General features: G+C 40.7%; 1 protein-coding gene across 1 annotated transcript in view; it reads right to left on the reverse strand.

Annotated features, from left to right (window-relative positions):
• Positions 1 to 2,925: 2,925 nt before the first annotated feature.
• LOC121287168 (apolipoprotein D-like) overlaps positions 2,926 to 15,224 on the reverse strand; it is a 31,118-nt gene continuing 18,819 nt past the window's right edge. Inside the window, exon 7 of the mRNA XM_041204780.1 lies at positions 2,926 to 3,152. Coding sequence (XP_041060714.1) covers positions 2,926 to 3,152 — 227 coding nt within the window. The remainder of the gene's footprint in view (positions 3,153 to 15,224) is intronic.

Raw genomic sequence — 15,224 nt, forward strand, 5'->3', positions numbered from 1 at the left:
TTTATTACGCTCTTCTCTTGTGCCTTGTAGATGGTAGAATAACAAAAACATGTAGTAATATTGCAGCTTTAATAAAATAAAACATCCCAAGGTGATTCACAGAAGCATTATAAAAATTTGACACTGAGCCACATAGGGCAATATTCGGGCAGATGGCCAAAAAATGGTTTACGGAGTGTCTCAATGAAGGAATGAGGGGTAGAGAGATTTACAAGTGGAACTCCAGAGCTCTAGACAACTGGAGGCTTTATCATCAATAGTGGAGCGAATAAAATTGGGGGTGTTCAAGAATTAGAATGCAGCTGTCTTGAAGGATTGTGGGGCTGGAGAAGATTACAGAGATATGGAAGGGCAAGGCCATGGAGAGATTTGAAATCAAGGATGATAATTTTAAAATTGAAACATCGCTTAACTGGGAGCCAATGTAGGTCAGCAAGCACAAAGGTGGAGGGTGAGCTGGACCTGATGTGAGGAAGAACATGGGCAGCAGAATTTCAGATGACCTCAAGTTATGTAGGATGAAGGAGGCCAGCCAGCAGTATGTTGGATTGGTGAAATCTATAGTGGCTGGAAGACGATTGTGGCAGATGAGCTGAGGCAGTGGCAGAGTAGGGAGATGTTACAGAGATGAAATAGGCAAGTGCCGATGCCTGGTTGGAATCTCACTTCATAGTTAAATATGACACCAAAGGTTCAAACAATCTGATTCAGCCTCATACTGTTACGAGGCAGAGTAGCTATTCATCAGAACTATTCTGCTGATAGGTGATTGGCCTGAAACACTCTACCCATGAATGATGCCAGGCCTGCTGAGGATTTCCAGCCTTTTGTTTTCATATATTAAATGTGAATAGTCATTTGGTAGTACAGAACTCGAGTATTGCTGAAAAAAGGAGACAATTTTGTTGAAGCTTTTTGTCTTGCGCTCATCAGGACAATTCGCAAAAAAATGCCAATATCGGGAGAAACAATATATGCTGCATGAGAAGCGAGTGCTGATTGGTTGGCAAGTGGACTTATATTTTCTTACGAATTGTCCTAATGAGTGTTATATGTAAGTGATTTTGTTCATTCAGTTTTTGCTGCATTATTAGTAGATTTTCCATTATTCACGATTAGAGATAGGATTTTCTAAAAATCACATGTAATTTGCCTATGCAAAATGTGGTGTAACTGTGACAGACAGGGAACGTGTAGATGTGTATCATATTTTTGATATCATACAGTTGTATCATATTTTTAATATCATTAGTGCATCCCTTGTAGTATCATTCTGTATACCATCCAATGTATAATGTAAGATGACGCTGTTTTCCTTTAAGGCAGCAGTTCCTAATTGTTGTGAAGTAAACAACAGCTTAGTTAACACAGATTTTTTGTTTTGGTTAGCAAACGTTGCACACTCTGACAGGCTTGTCAGTTCACAAGACAACAGTACGGAATAAAAAAATACCTTTAAAAAAGTTTAGCAGTAGCAAATTATAATGTCTGGAATGTGATATGTCACTCTCAATTTACCAATTTTAATATCAGATGACTAAATAGAGAGCTATGTTAAATAAAGTACTAAAAATTAATCTTTTCTTGAGGGGGCACATCACTCAACTGCCAAGAAAATATATCCAATTATGTGGAGAAACCCGCTTACAAATTTTCCACTGTGCCATTGCACTGTACAAAAGATGTGCAATCCCATTCAAAAAGATGCCATGGAGCTGATAAGAAATGCAGCCACTTTGATTTTGTATTTTTGTTGCCAAGATTACAACTCATTGCTGCAAGTTTTTAAAAATATTTTTGCAGTCCACAAAGTAGCAGCATGCACGACAATTGAACTAGTTAAGTTCTAACAACTACGTATGTTATTAAATCAACTGTGATAGAAAAACTAAAATAGAGCAGTCAGGTAATTTGCATTGGGTGCTTTGATAATAGAATTAACCCCAGTGCCTGGATAAACCTTTAAAATAACTTTAACGCAGCAGGGCCAACAATGAGAGATGAAAAATATCTCTATCAGATAGTTACAAACTCGTGATTTTAATGTCAAAACTCACTGGGTTACAATTTCAACTTGGTCGACAAGATGCAAGGCTGGTGTTACGGTTTGGCTGCCTGACAGACTACCTGATTTTGATTTCCATGGAAATTAATATTTTTTCTGGGAGGGCATATGACCTGAATGCCTTGAACCATTCCTTATATATTATCGAGTAGTTTCTATAACAAGCAACTGATCTGGAATGCTAGTTTTACAACTGAGTAACAAGTTGAAAAGCTACCCCATAGTGAAGTCACACATTGTTAAGTCTTGGATACAAAGAAAAAGATGGCTTGTACAGTCAGAAATTCAGGTTTATTCTTTTCATGCACATCAGTTTCAACAAGTCAGTTATGCTACCTAGTTGCTAACTTGACCTCAGCTAACTCTTTGTAATTTGGGGGGAAAAGCGTCATTGTATGCGTATTGTGGCTCAATAATTTCAACTGATAAAAGCAAAAAACTGTGGATGCTGGAAATCCAAAACAAAACTAAAAATACCTGGAAAAACTCAGCAGGTCTGACAGCATCTGCGGAGAGGAACACAGTTAACGTTTCAAGTCCGTATGACCCTTCAACAGAACTAAGGAAAAATAGGGGTGCACTGCTCAGTGTTTAAAATCACCACAGATGTTTTTACTGTTCACTTTAATTTGAATGGGGGCAAATATTAACAACTGATGATGTTTTGGAGACGCTTATTATGATTTTCACATTTAGTACAAGTAAATTACACTTAGTTCACAGCTCAACACAAATACCTCAACATATACGATGCAATTCCAGTTACACTAACTCAGTTGTAATGTGCAATCATAAAAACTAAAAATGCTTTTGATACAGATTAAAATGTTGATTTTGTATGGATTCTGATTAGCTCTTTATTAAGGGCAATCCACTTGATCAACTGTCTCCATATGATCAATGCGGATATTATATTCTTTCAGCATATCTTTCAGTTGCTTGATGGTACTTTCTTCTATTTGCTGTCCTCTCGAAAAAATCCAGGCATAAATTGTGGGATTAAAAGAATGCTGAGTGCAGGAGTACACCAGTGAATAACTTCTATAGTCAGTGGCTAATACCAAGAATGGGATAAATGAAAATTCATCTGCAAAAACAAAGATCACAGAACATTAATCTGGGATGAAGCAAGTAATTTTCATTGGCTGTTTAGGTAATAAAAGTCAGTCCCAGTACCTGGATAAAACTTTAAAAGTGCCCTGTTAAAAGCATGATTTTGTTTTAGCGCAATTTGTAAATTAGGGAAGTTCCCTGAACAGCACGACCTCCATTTTCATTTTAGCATGGTCACTGCGCACGCTCAGTGTTTTTTTTACAAAAACAAACCACTGCTACCCTCCCCCCGATCCTCCTGCTCATACCTCTCTCTCTCTGAACTCCCTCACTTCCTTCCCCTGACCCAGCCGCTCACCAATTTCCTCTCCCGACATTCCCACTCTCCACTTCACTTTCGCCGTTCCTCTCCCGACCGTCCCGCTCACTGCTTCCTGCTCGCCACCCCTCTCTGGGCCCTCACTATGAGTGAAGGCTCGAGAGGAGCAGCAAGTGGGAGGGAGGGAGCAGGGGAAGGGTGGGAAGCGGCAAGCAGGAGGTAAGTAGAAAGAGTTTATAAAAATTATTAGTGTAAAAGTTACAGGTCAGCACACCAGAAGGAGGAGGGATAGACCATATGGCCCACCAAGCCTGCTCTGTCATTCAGTACAATTATGGCTGATCTTGGACTTCAACTCCACTTTCCTGCCTTCTCCCTTGATAACCCTTGATTCTCTAGAGGACAGATCAAAAATTTGTTTATCCCAGCCTTAAATGTATCCAGTGATGAAGCATCCACAACCCTCTGGGGCAGAGAATTCCAAAGATTCACAACCCTTTGAGTGAAGTAATTTCCCCTCATCTCAGTCCTAAATGATCGGCCCCTCATCCTGAAACTGTGCACCCATGTTTTAGATTCCTCGACCAATGGAAATAATAACTCAGTGTCCACCCTATCAAGCCCAGAATCTTGTATGCTTCAATACCTGCAGAGGGACTTGGATGGAGATGTGTACAAGCCATTGAAGGTGTCAGGACAGGTTGAAAGCATAGTTAATAAAGCATACCGTATCCTATGCTTTATTAATAGGGACATAGAGTACAAGAGCAAGGCGCTCATGTTAAACTTGTATAAATCACTGATTCAGCATCAACTGGAGCATTGTGTCCAGTTCTGGGCACCAAACTTAGGGAGGATGTGAAGGTGTTGGAGTGGGTGCAGAAAGGATTCATGAGAATAGTTCCAGGGATGAGGAACATCAGTTATTGAGATAGATTGGAGAAGTTGGGACTATTTTCCTTGGAGAGGAAAAGGTCGAGAGGAGATTTGATGGATTCAAAATGATGAGGGGTTTGGACAGACTAGATAGGGAGAAATTGTTCCCATTGATGGAAGGATTTAAAACAAAAGGATACAGATTTAAGGTAATTGGCAAAAGAAGCAACGGTGACATGAGGAGAAATTTTTTCATGCAGCAAATGGTTAAGATCTGGAATTCACTGCCTGAGTGTGTGGTGGAGGAATGTTTAATGAAGGCATTCAAAAGGGAATTGGATTATTATCTGGAAAGGAAGAATGTGCAAGTTTATGGGGAGAAGGCAGGGGAGTGGCATGAGGTGAATTGTTCATTTGTAGAGCCAGCACAAACAAGATGGACAGAATGATCTCCTGTGCTGTAACAATTCTGTGCTTCAATGGATCACCTCATATTCTTCTAAACTCCAGAGATTATAGGTCAAATATGCTCAGTCTCTTGCCATAGAACAACCCCCTCATTCCAGGGACCAATCTAGTGAATCTAGAATCTAGTAACTCTAGTGATCAAGGTTGTGAAATAAATATTGCAGAGTAGACAATGTTTTAGAAAGACAGACAGAATGGCAAAGCAGGAGGAAGAGACCTGAAAGTAAAGGATTACATAGGGACATTTGTGAGAAAGGATCTGGTCTCAGAAGATCATGAAGTAGAATTAGTATGAGCAGAAGTTAGGGATAGCAACAGTCAGAAAAATGCTGGTGGGAGTAGTTCATTGGCACCCAAACATATATATCATTGGACAGAGCATTAAGCAAAAAAAAAATGGAACTTGTAACAAGGGCAAGGTAATTGTGCAGGACTTTAATCTTCGTATAGACTGGGACAATCAAATTGGCAAGAGTGGTCTAGAAGATGAGTTTGCACAATATTTTCATGGAAATTTCCTGGAGTAAACATAGTGCAATTGATGAGGGATACAGCTATCTTAGATTTAGTAATGCGTATTGATTTATTGATGTAATTAGTAATGGCATAGTAAAAGATTCACTCCGAGGTAGTTATCATAATACCACTGATTTCCACATTAAATTTGAAAGTGACATACTCCAATCACAAACAAGAATCAGAAACATAAACAAAGCCAATTACATAAGTATGAGGGGAGAACTGGCTAAGATTGATTGGGTAACAAGGCTAAAAGGTATGGCAGTTAATGAACAGTAAAAAATATTTAAGGAAACAATTCAAAATGTTCAGCAAAAAATGCATTCCATTGAAAAACAAAAATTCAGCAAATCTTAACAATGCTCACTCAGGAAGAATTAGATTAAAAGAAGAGCTTATAATGTTGCAGGCAACCGTAGCAAATCTGGGGAGTGTTCCAGAAACCAAAAAGCCACCAAAACATTAATAAAAATGGGAAAAAATAGACAGTAAACTAGCTAGAAATATAAAAACAGATTGTAAGAGGGTTTAGGTATATTAGAAGGAAGAGAGTAGCTAAAGTAAAATTGGCGCCTTAGAGGCAGAAACAGGAGATATTAACATGGGGAAATGAAGAAATGACAGAGACATTGAACAAATATTTTTGTTTGTCTTCACAGTAGAAGGTACAAGTATCGTAGCAGAAATAGATGGTAATCTGGGGCCTAAAAAAAGTGAGGAAATTAAGGAAATTAATGTCAGTAGAGAAAAAGTGTTGGAGAAACTTAAGGGACTAAAATCCAACAAATCCCCAGGATCTAATGGCTTATACCCTAGGGTTCAAAAAGAGATAGATTTTGAGATAGTGGATGCACTAGCTAGGATTTTCCTTAAATTTGAGAACAGTCCCATCAGATTGGAAGCTGCCAAATGTAACACTGCTTTTCAAGGGAAGACGGAGAGAGAAAACAGGGAACTACAGGCCATTTAGCCTAAATCAGCCATTGGGAAAATGCTGGAATCTATTATTAAGGAAGTCTTAACAACGCACTTAGAAAAGTATAGCATGAATTGAATAGTCAACAAGGTTTTCCGAAAGGGAAATCCTGTTTGATAAATTTATTAGAGTTTTGAGGATGTAACTAGCAGGGATACAAACGCTCTTACAGCCCCTAGAATATAGGTCATCAGGTCCCATGCATTTATTGGATTTTAGTCCCTCAAGTTTCTCCAATACTTTTTCTCTGCTGATGTTAATGACTTTTTTTAGCCCATAGGTTACCACCTATTTATGGTAGGCAACTTGTGTCTTCTATTGCGAAGCCTGACACAAAGGTATGGACTCCCAGAGTCTTGTGGAGGCTCTGGGAGCCTTCCAAAATGCAGGCCTGGGCAGAAGTGGGTATATTTTCTGGTGATTGCACAGAATTCAGTATCAATCCCAACTCCCCAGATACTGAAGCAGTACGTGCCCACAAGCAACAAGATGAGGACAACATTCAGGCTTGAGGTGAAAATTGGCAAGTAACATTCATGCCACACATGTGCTAGGTAATGACCATTTCCAACTAGAGATAATCTAACCTTTAACATTCAACAGCATTAACATTACTTAACTCCCTAACATCAACATCCTGAGCAGTTACCATTGACCAGAAAGTTAACTGCATCCGCCATATAAACACTGTGCCTATAAGAGCAGATCAGACCCTGGGAATTCTGCAGTAGGTAACTCACCCACTTCCCCCCACTACCAGCCCCCTCCCCCCACAGCCCCCACCCAAAGTCTGTTGACCATCTACAAAGCATAAGTCAAAAGTGTGATGGAATATACTCCACTTGCCTGGATAAGTGTAGCAGCAATAACAACCAACATCTGAATTTATATAGTCCCTTTAATCTAATAGGCTGTACCAAGAGGAACATTATAAAACAAAATATCACACCGAGCCACATAAGGAGATATTATATCAGATGACCAAAAGCTTGGTCAAAGAGGTACGTTTTAAGGAATGTCTTAAAGAAGAAAAGCATGGTAAAAAGATAGAGAGGTTTAGGGCAGGATTTCCAGAGCTTAGGGTCCAGGCAACTGAAGGCATGTTCACTAATAGTATAGCAATTAAAATCAGGGATGGTCAAGAGGCCAGAATTAAATGCAGGTAAATATCTCTGAGGGTTATAGGAGGAGTTTACAGGGTTAGGGGGAAGCCAGGCCCTAGATAAATTTGAAAACAAAGATGAAAATTTTAAAACTGAGACTTTGTTTAAAGAGCCAGTGTAGGTCAGTGAGCAGAGAGGAAATGGATGAAAAGCATTTGGTATGAGTTAGGATATGGCAGAAGAGTTTTGGATGGCCTGAAAATTATGGAGAATAGAACATGGGAGGCTGGGTGGGACTGCATTAAGAATAGGAAAGTCTGGAGGATTTCAGCAGCAGAGATAAGAGCCGAAATGGGCAATATTACAAAGAGGGAAATAGAGGGTCTTAGTGACAATGCAGGAGTATGGTTAAAAGCTCATCTTTCATCAAATAAGATTGAATATGATGCCAAAGGTCCAAGCAGTCTGGTTCAGCCTCAAACAGGTGTCAGTGAAAGGGATGGAAGCGGTGGCATTGGACCGGAGCAGAGCAGAGCTTGTGCCAGGGACCGAAAGCTTTGGCTTCAGTATTGCCAATATTTAATTGGAGGAAATTTCTGTTCATCCTGTATTGGATGTTGGATAAGCAGTCTGCTAGTTTAGAGACAGTGAAGGGATCAAGAGAGGTGATAGTGAAGTAGAGCTCAGTGCTGTCCATGTACATGTGGAACCTACTGCATTTTCGGATGATGTTGCTGAGGGGCAACACATAGATGAGAGATAGGAGAAGGCTAAGGGGGACATCAGAGGTAGTTGTCTGGGAATGAAAAGCCATTTGTGGTGATTATCTGGCTACAATTAGCTAGCTAAGAATGGAACCACGATGAGAGCAGTTCCACCCAGCTTTATTGGCAGTTGTTCCAAACGCATGTTTTTTTTAAGGTCATTATGTTTTAGGATTGTATCTTTTGCTGGATAAAATTGTGCTGCTTTGGGGAATATAGTTTAAATCCAGGAAAGTTGAAAGAAAACCTTGTCTGAAGGGCTTGGCAAGCAGGCCTGGAATTGAAGACCAAAGGGGAAGTCCAATTGTGTTACTGCATGGTGATTGAGGAGATGGGCTGTCTATAAGGCATCTCAGGAGAGGGTTTGAAGTTAAGGTTTAAATTATTCATGCAATTTCTCCAAATCAGAGAAGGGTTTGAAAAAATATTGTAAACAAGGGAAGTTTTAAAGTATCCATATACTTTTCTGATCAAAGGAAATGTTGCGAGCTCAAAGAGCACCATGCTTTTTGTACTGTGTCTTTATTAGAACAGAATGTAACATGGCTGCATTAAAAACAAACAATGATGGAAAAACTCAACAGGTCTGGCAGCAGCTGTGGAAAGAGAAACAGAGTTAATGTTTCGTGTCTGTATGACTTCTTCAGATTTTGAGTCCATGTGACTCTTCTTCAGATCTTTATTTCAGATTTCCAGCATTTTGCTTTCATATAACATGGCTGCTTCCAGGCAGTGTCTCATGGAAGAGGTCACATGACTACTGCGAGCCAGGTAGGGCCTTTCGTATACAATTGCATTTCATTCAAAACAACCTCCTTTTCATAACAAACAAAAGACAAACTTGCATGCACTATCATGTGTAACTGTGAGTTGCCGAAGGTACCCATCATACAACAACTATTCTCATGTATTAACAAACGGTTCATTATTCTAATCAGTCTCTGCACATGCTTTGCATATATAGTTATTAAATTGTGCAGGTCTCTTGGCTGTTCATCTGGATGACACTCCAAGGGGTGTCATTCCCATGACACTTGTTGTTGTGGTAACTGTTGTTGTTGTTTCATTTCCATTGCTGAGGACTGGTGGACCTCTGGGAGTGATAGTCATTCTGTACTCTGTGCAGCTGGTGAGATCTCATCTTCCTGATCAGCTGCTTACAGTGAAAGTACAGCTTCGCTAGTTGTGTGTATATGCCTGTGGTTGTGCTGATATATTTGGTCATTCGCGTCCACTGCATACTAGCGACGTGACCCACTGCTCTATGTCCCAAGTTGCTGTTAAGAGCATTGAGGGTTTGTGCCCTGACTGGCTCTCCAATGCTCAACTCTGGCAATGGTTTCGCAATTTTGTCAAATTGAAATTTGACTTTCTGCCTTTTTACTTTGGATTTTTTTCCATACACACTTGTTACTACTTCTGGCTTCAGTAGCTGTTTTTGCTACTGGAAGAATAGCTTGGGTGACATTAGTCTTTGGACTGGACTACTTTCCATGCCTTTGGTCAGTGTGTTTCACTACTCAAGGATTTCCTTGTATACATTTGTGCCAGATTTGCTCAATTTCTTTGGCAATTTTCAGTGCCACCTCAGCCTTTCTATTCAACTGGGGATAGTATGGAGATAACGTATAGTGTTGAATTTCCCAATCCTTTGTGTACTGGCTGAATTCTTCACTCGTGAACTGAGGGCCATTGTCACTCATCACAATATCTCGAATGCATTAATGACAGAAATATGCTTTCAGGCGTTCTACAATCTCACCAGCTGTCATTGAAGTCAGCTGGTCTAATTCCCAGTAGTCAAAATAGTAGATGATGGTGATAAAATAATCAGTTCCTGCTAAAGTGAAGAGGTCTACTCCCAGCTTCATTCATGGTCTGTCTGGGATGCCGTGCGTCATCTGCGGCTCTCTAGCTTGTTTAGCTTGCCACAAGCACTGATGTGGTCCTTAATTTCATTGCTCATATTTGGCCAGTAAAGCACTTCTCCTGCCTTCCTCAGGCTTGTCTCAATTCCTTGATGGCTTGCATGGATATGCTTCAGCATCACTCTTCTCATCTCCTTAGGGCTAATGACTCTATTTCCTTTGTACAAGATGCCATCTTGGGCTGTCAATTCATTTCTGTATGCTCAATACGCTCTAGTGACCACAGGTGTATCCTTGATGCTTTCAGGCTATCCTTTCATTACTACTTCTTGCGGCACTTGGAATAGCTCGCTTGATTTGAGCAAGGTGCTTGTCTGTCAGATTCAATGTCTCTGCCGTGTTGATGACTTCCACAGCATGTAGAGCTGCTGCTTCACGTTGAATCTGGAAGATTTCATATTCTGTTTGAGCATCCTCAGTTTTCTTCAAAGAGAGTGCTGCTCTTAACAGCATCTCGGCAATATACATCTGTCTCTCTTGCTTGTACAACATTTCCACATGATGTCCCTATAAACAATGTAACATTTATTGCAGATGCTTTGGAGCAGATAGTAGTGGTTTGAGGGAAATGCTTTGAAGTGGCTTGCGGTCAGGGTCCACTGTCACTTTGTCTTTCCCAAGCCGATATTGATGAAAATGCTCACAAGCAAAGACAATAGCCAGGCACTCTTTCTCAGTGAGTGTGGCGTCATTCAGTTTGCATTAATGCCCTGGATGCAAATGCAACTAGTTGTCCTTGCTGAATTAGGATTGCTCCAAGAATTGTCTTGCTGGCGTCACACTGCAAGGTGACTTCCCCATTGACGTCATAGTACTTCAGCACTGGCATTATCGTCACTGGTTGTTTGATTTTAGTGAACGCTGCTTCTTGTTCTGTACCCAATACCGCTGAATACTCTTGGCAGTGAGCTGGTGTAATGGTTTGCACTCCAATGATAAATTAGGCAAAAACTTTGCTAAATAGTTCATGAATCCAACAAATCATTGCAATACTTTCACATCTGTTGGTCACTGCATCACTGCTACAGCTCTCACCTTTTCAGGGTCTGGGCAAAGACCTTTCGCAGTCAGTATATGACCAATGTACTTGGCTTCAGACATCTTCAATTGCAATATTTTCTTGTTCAGCTTCAGGGTTTATCTGGTGAGCTCTCTCTAAGCAATCACATTAGATTCTGATTGTGATCAACAATAGCTTCTTCCATTGTATCTCCTCATCCATAGACTAGCAGATCATCCACTATGGCTTCTACTCTGGGAAGATCACTGACTATCTCATGCTGTCTGCTTTGTTACTCTTCTGGAGTACCAAACGGCATGCGCAACCATCTGTATCTCCCAAACAGCGTCCAGAATGTAGTTAGAAAGCTGCTACTTTCATCCAGCTTCACTTGCCAGTAATCATCCTTCATATCTAGGGTAGTAAAAGTCTTTGCCTTGATAAGGTATGGCCAAATTCCTTTGATGGTTGGCATGAGGTACTGAGATCTCTTCAAAGCTTTATTTAGATCCTTTGGGTTTATGTCATACGCTCAGCTTTCCAGGTTGTTTTTCTGCTGCCATGCTGCTAATCCAGTCTGTAGGAGTTGTTATTTTCTTAATTACTCCCTTCTTTTCCAGCTCTTCTATCCTGTTTTTTAGGCTGATTCTGAGGGCAGCTGGAACTCTTCTCAGCAGATGTTGACTAGGTCTTACACTCTCATCTACATCAAGATGATATTCATCAGGTAGACATCCAAACCCTGTAAATGCATCATTGTACTCCTCTAGGATCTGTTCAGCGGTCTATGGTTTAGTGTGCTGCACCACATCGTAAATCTCTTTTGGTATATTTAGGGCTACCAGTCCAAGCTTTAGACTTGTGGCAACTGAAATGAGTGGTCTTTGCTTATGTCTATGATATGGAACTCCAGACCTTCAATCTTGCCATTGCATAGGGCTCTTAGATTAATTTGTCCTCTCGGCTTAGTATCATTCCAGCATATAGCCTCAACCTTACTTTCAAGGGCTTCATTTTTGGATTGTCATGTTGAGCCACTTTGCACAGGTCTGTGAAGGTCATGATGTTGTATGATGTACCAGTGTCTATCTGACACTTCATGTTCACTTGATACTCTCCTTCTGCAGTCATTATCCTAACAATCACAAACCATTTATCACCTATAGACTTAATGGAGCCAGCCTGTGTATGGTGTATAGTGATTCATTAGACTCTTTGGCTGATATCTCTTCGGTGACCATCTCTATAGGCTTGTTTTGCCTCTTTCTACCCATACACTTGTGTGCAAAATGATTCAGCTTCTTGCAGTTAAAATATTGCTTTCCCTATGTTGGACAAGCTTCTTTTCCTTTGTGTCATGTCCTCTGCAGTATTTGCATCCTGCCTTTTATCTCTGAGCTGTTCTTTGGGCCTAGAACGTCTATCAGCGTAATGCAAAGCCTGGACTTTCTGCCATGCATATGGTCTAGCTGATGATTTACAACCTCAACACTTCTGCACTTGTCTATCACTTTCTTGAGAGTAACTTTCTCCTTTCTCAGTAGATGCACTCTCGCTTAAGGATCTCTTATGCCTAAGACAATCTTATCTTTAATTAGGTCATCTTTTGGTTGCCTGAATTCACAGGATTCTGTGAGCTGTGTTACAACAGTCACATACTGATCCATAGACTCTTTTTCACCTTGAGCCCTAATGTTGAATATATATCGTTCATAAGTTACATTCACTTGGGGTTCAAAGCGAGCTTTCAAGACTTTCAAATTTCTGCAATCTGTTTTTTCTGGTCTTTGAAGGGATTTAGGGCAGAAGACAATTTGTAGCAGTCTCTCTCCAATAGTGTTTAAAAGTGCTGCTATTCATATTTGCTCCGGCTTGTCATTTAAATCTGTTGTAATCTCATAGCTTTGCCATTGCAAGTTGTAAAATTGCCAGTTCTTCCGCATCTTGCCTTTCATTTTGACAGGACCCAGATGAAAAAAATTGACAGCCATTTTGGCTCACTTAGTGATTTATTTGCAGCCCACTTCCTTTGATTATTTTTCCATTTCAGTGGCATTTTTAGCAGCTTTCAGCAGCTCTGAACATTTCTGTGTTCCTCTTTTAATAGCTGTGCTGCTTCACAGTTCTTCAAAACTCAATCCCAGGTCCACTCCTGACACCATGTGATGAGCTCAAGTAGTCCAATGCTTCTTGTACTGTGTCTTTATTAGAACAGAATGTAACATGGCTGCTTCCAGTCAGTGCCTCATGGCAGAGGTGACATGATTATAGAAAGCTACGTAGGACCTATAGTACATGATTGCATTTCGATCCAAACAGAAAAAGTTTAAAGTTAAAGATTATTGAGTTGCATGTCTATCTGAAAACAGACTGTTTATGCCATGTTGCCATAAAGCTAGGTTGGAGGTGGTGAGGGGGGGGAGGGTGGGGGTGGCGGGGAGAGGTTTCTTTGTTTTGATATATCTCTGCTGTTTGCAGAGTCTGGGGGCAGTCTATGTTTGGCAGCAGCATGGAGAAGGAATCGGAGTCTGCCAGATGCTAGGAACAGCAGCAGAAGAGACCAGGAGTGTTTCTATGGGACACTGTGCAAAGATGCGAGTAGAGTCCATGGTCGGAATGAAAAGTACAAATTTATGAGAAATTAAAGATTGCCAGATCTGCCTAGTAAAGCTAGTGGAAGAGATAGACAATGGAATCCTCACAGAGAAAGAGCTCTGGAAGTGTAAGTGCCAAACTGGGAAACTCAGGAGAATCCGAGTGAACTCCTGGGAGCTGTGACATACATTGCCTTGAGTCCAGGAAAATCGAAGGAACACTCAAGAAACTGTAACATAGAAAGGAGTTCTTGGTTGAATTTAAAAGTACAACTGGGAGAGTTCTGTTTAGAATTTAGGTTTAAAGTATAAATGCTTACAAGAGGTAGCGTTAATAGTGCTTATTCTTGTTCTTGTGTGTGTTGCAGTAAAAGTTTTATTTTAGAACACAAAATCTTGTCACGTAGTTTTTCAGATAATAATTTGGAATTAAAATTTCTTTTAATAAAGTAATGAACCTTTACATAGATCATAACAGTTAAGAGGTGATGCATGGCGATGGTGTGATCAACTGTGTCAAATCTTCAGACAGTTCCCTTGGACTTAAGGGAGTGGAGATGAGGGCCGTACAAGTGATAAGAAAGGGTAACAGTTTTAATGGGGATTAGGGCACTCAGGATTCAACACACAAGAAGCTCAACACCATCCAGAATAAAGCAGCCTCTTTATGGCGAATGGCACTCTATTAACCAATCACTTCCTCCATCATTGACGCACAGTGGCAGCAGTCTGTACCATCTATAACATACATTGCAGCAACTCACAAGGCTCCTTCAACAGCACCTTCCAAACCTGCAACCTCTACCACCTAGAATAACAAGGACATCAGACGCATGGGAACACCATCGCCTGCAAGTTCCCTTCTAAGTCACTCGCCAGCCTAACTTGGAAATGCATTATTGTTCTTTCACTGCTGCTGGGTCAAAATCCTGGAACTCCCTCCCTGTGGGTGTACTTACACCACAGGGAATGCTTTGATTCAAGAAGCAGCTCATGACCACCTTTTAAAGGGTAATTAGGAATGTGCAATAAATGCTGCTCTTACCAACAATGCTTGCATCCCAATAACGAATAATTAAAAACTTAGTGCAGTGAATTGGATTATTAAATTCCAAGACTGGATCTGAATCAATGGCCCAGATCTTCCAGTCAGTGTTGATGCTGTGCACATTACCCGAGCCTTTTGTGATTTTTCAGCCAGGATTTCCATATTCAGGCTAGGTTTTAAAGGTCCAAGTCTACAACAGAGTAAGTGAGTGAATGGGTGAGGTGGGTTGAGGGGTGGGGAAATTGGTTGCAGTGCTCAGTTGAGTTATGCTGGCCAAATATTAAAGGTAGTAAATTGTGTAACATTTCCAAGGTAACTGCGCAACTACGTCCTGCGTATCTAGCCCAAGTCTCTGTCCTATGGTCACGGTGGGAGACATTTTCAGAGTGTCCTGGGCAGCAGGGAATCAGCCCATCAGAGGTTTAAACCTCCCAGGCAATTCCCGTGCATGTGCGCATGCCAGAACATCTGCACGGCCCTGATGTGAATCTCCCAACTTACACCCCATGTC

Source organism: Carcharodon carcharias, chromosome 2, assembly GCF_017639515.1.
Source record: "Carcharodon carcharias isolate sCarCar2 chromosome 2, sCarCar2.pri, whole genome shotgun sequence".
Taxonomy (NCBI): Eukaryota; Metazoa; Chordata; class Chondrichthyes; order Lamniformes; family Lamnidae; genus Carcharodon; species Carcharodon carcharias.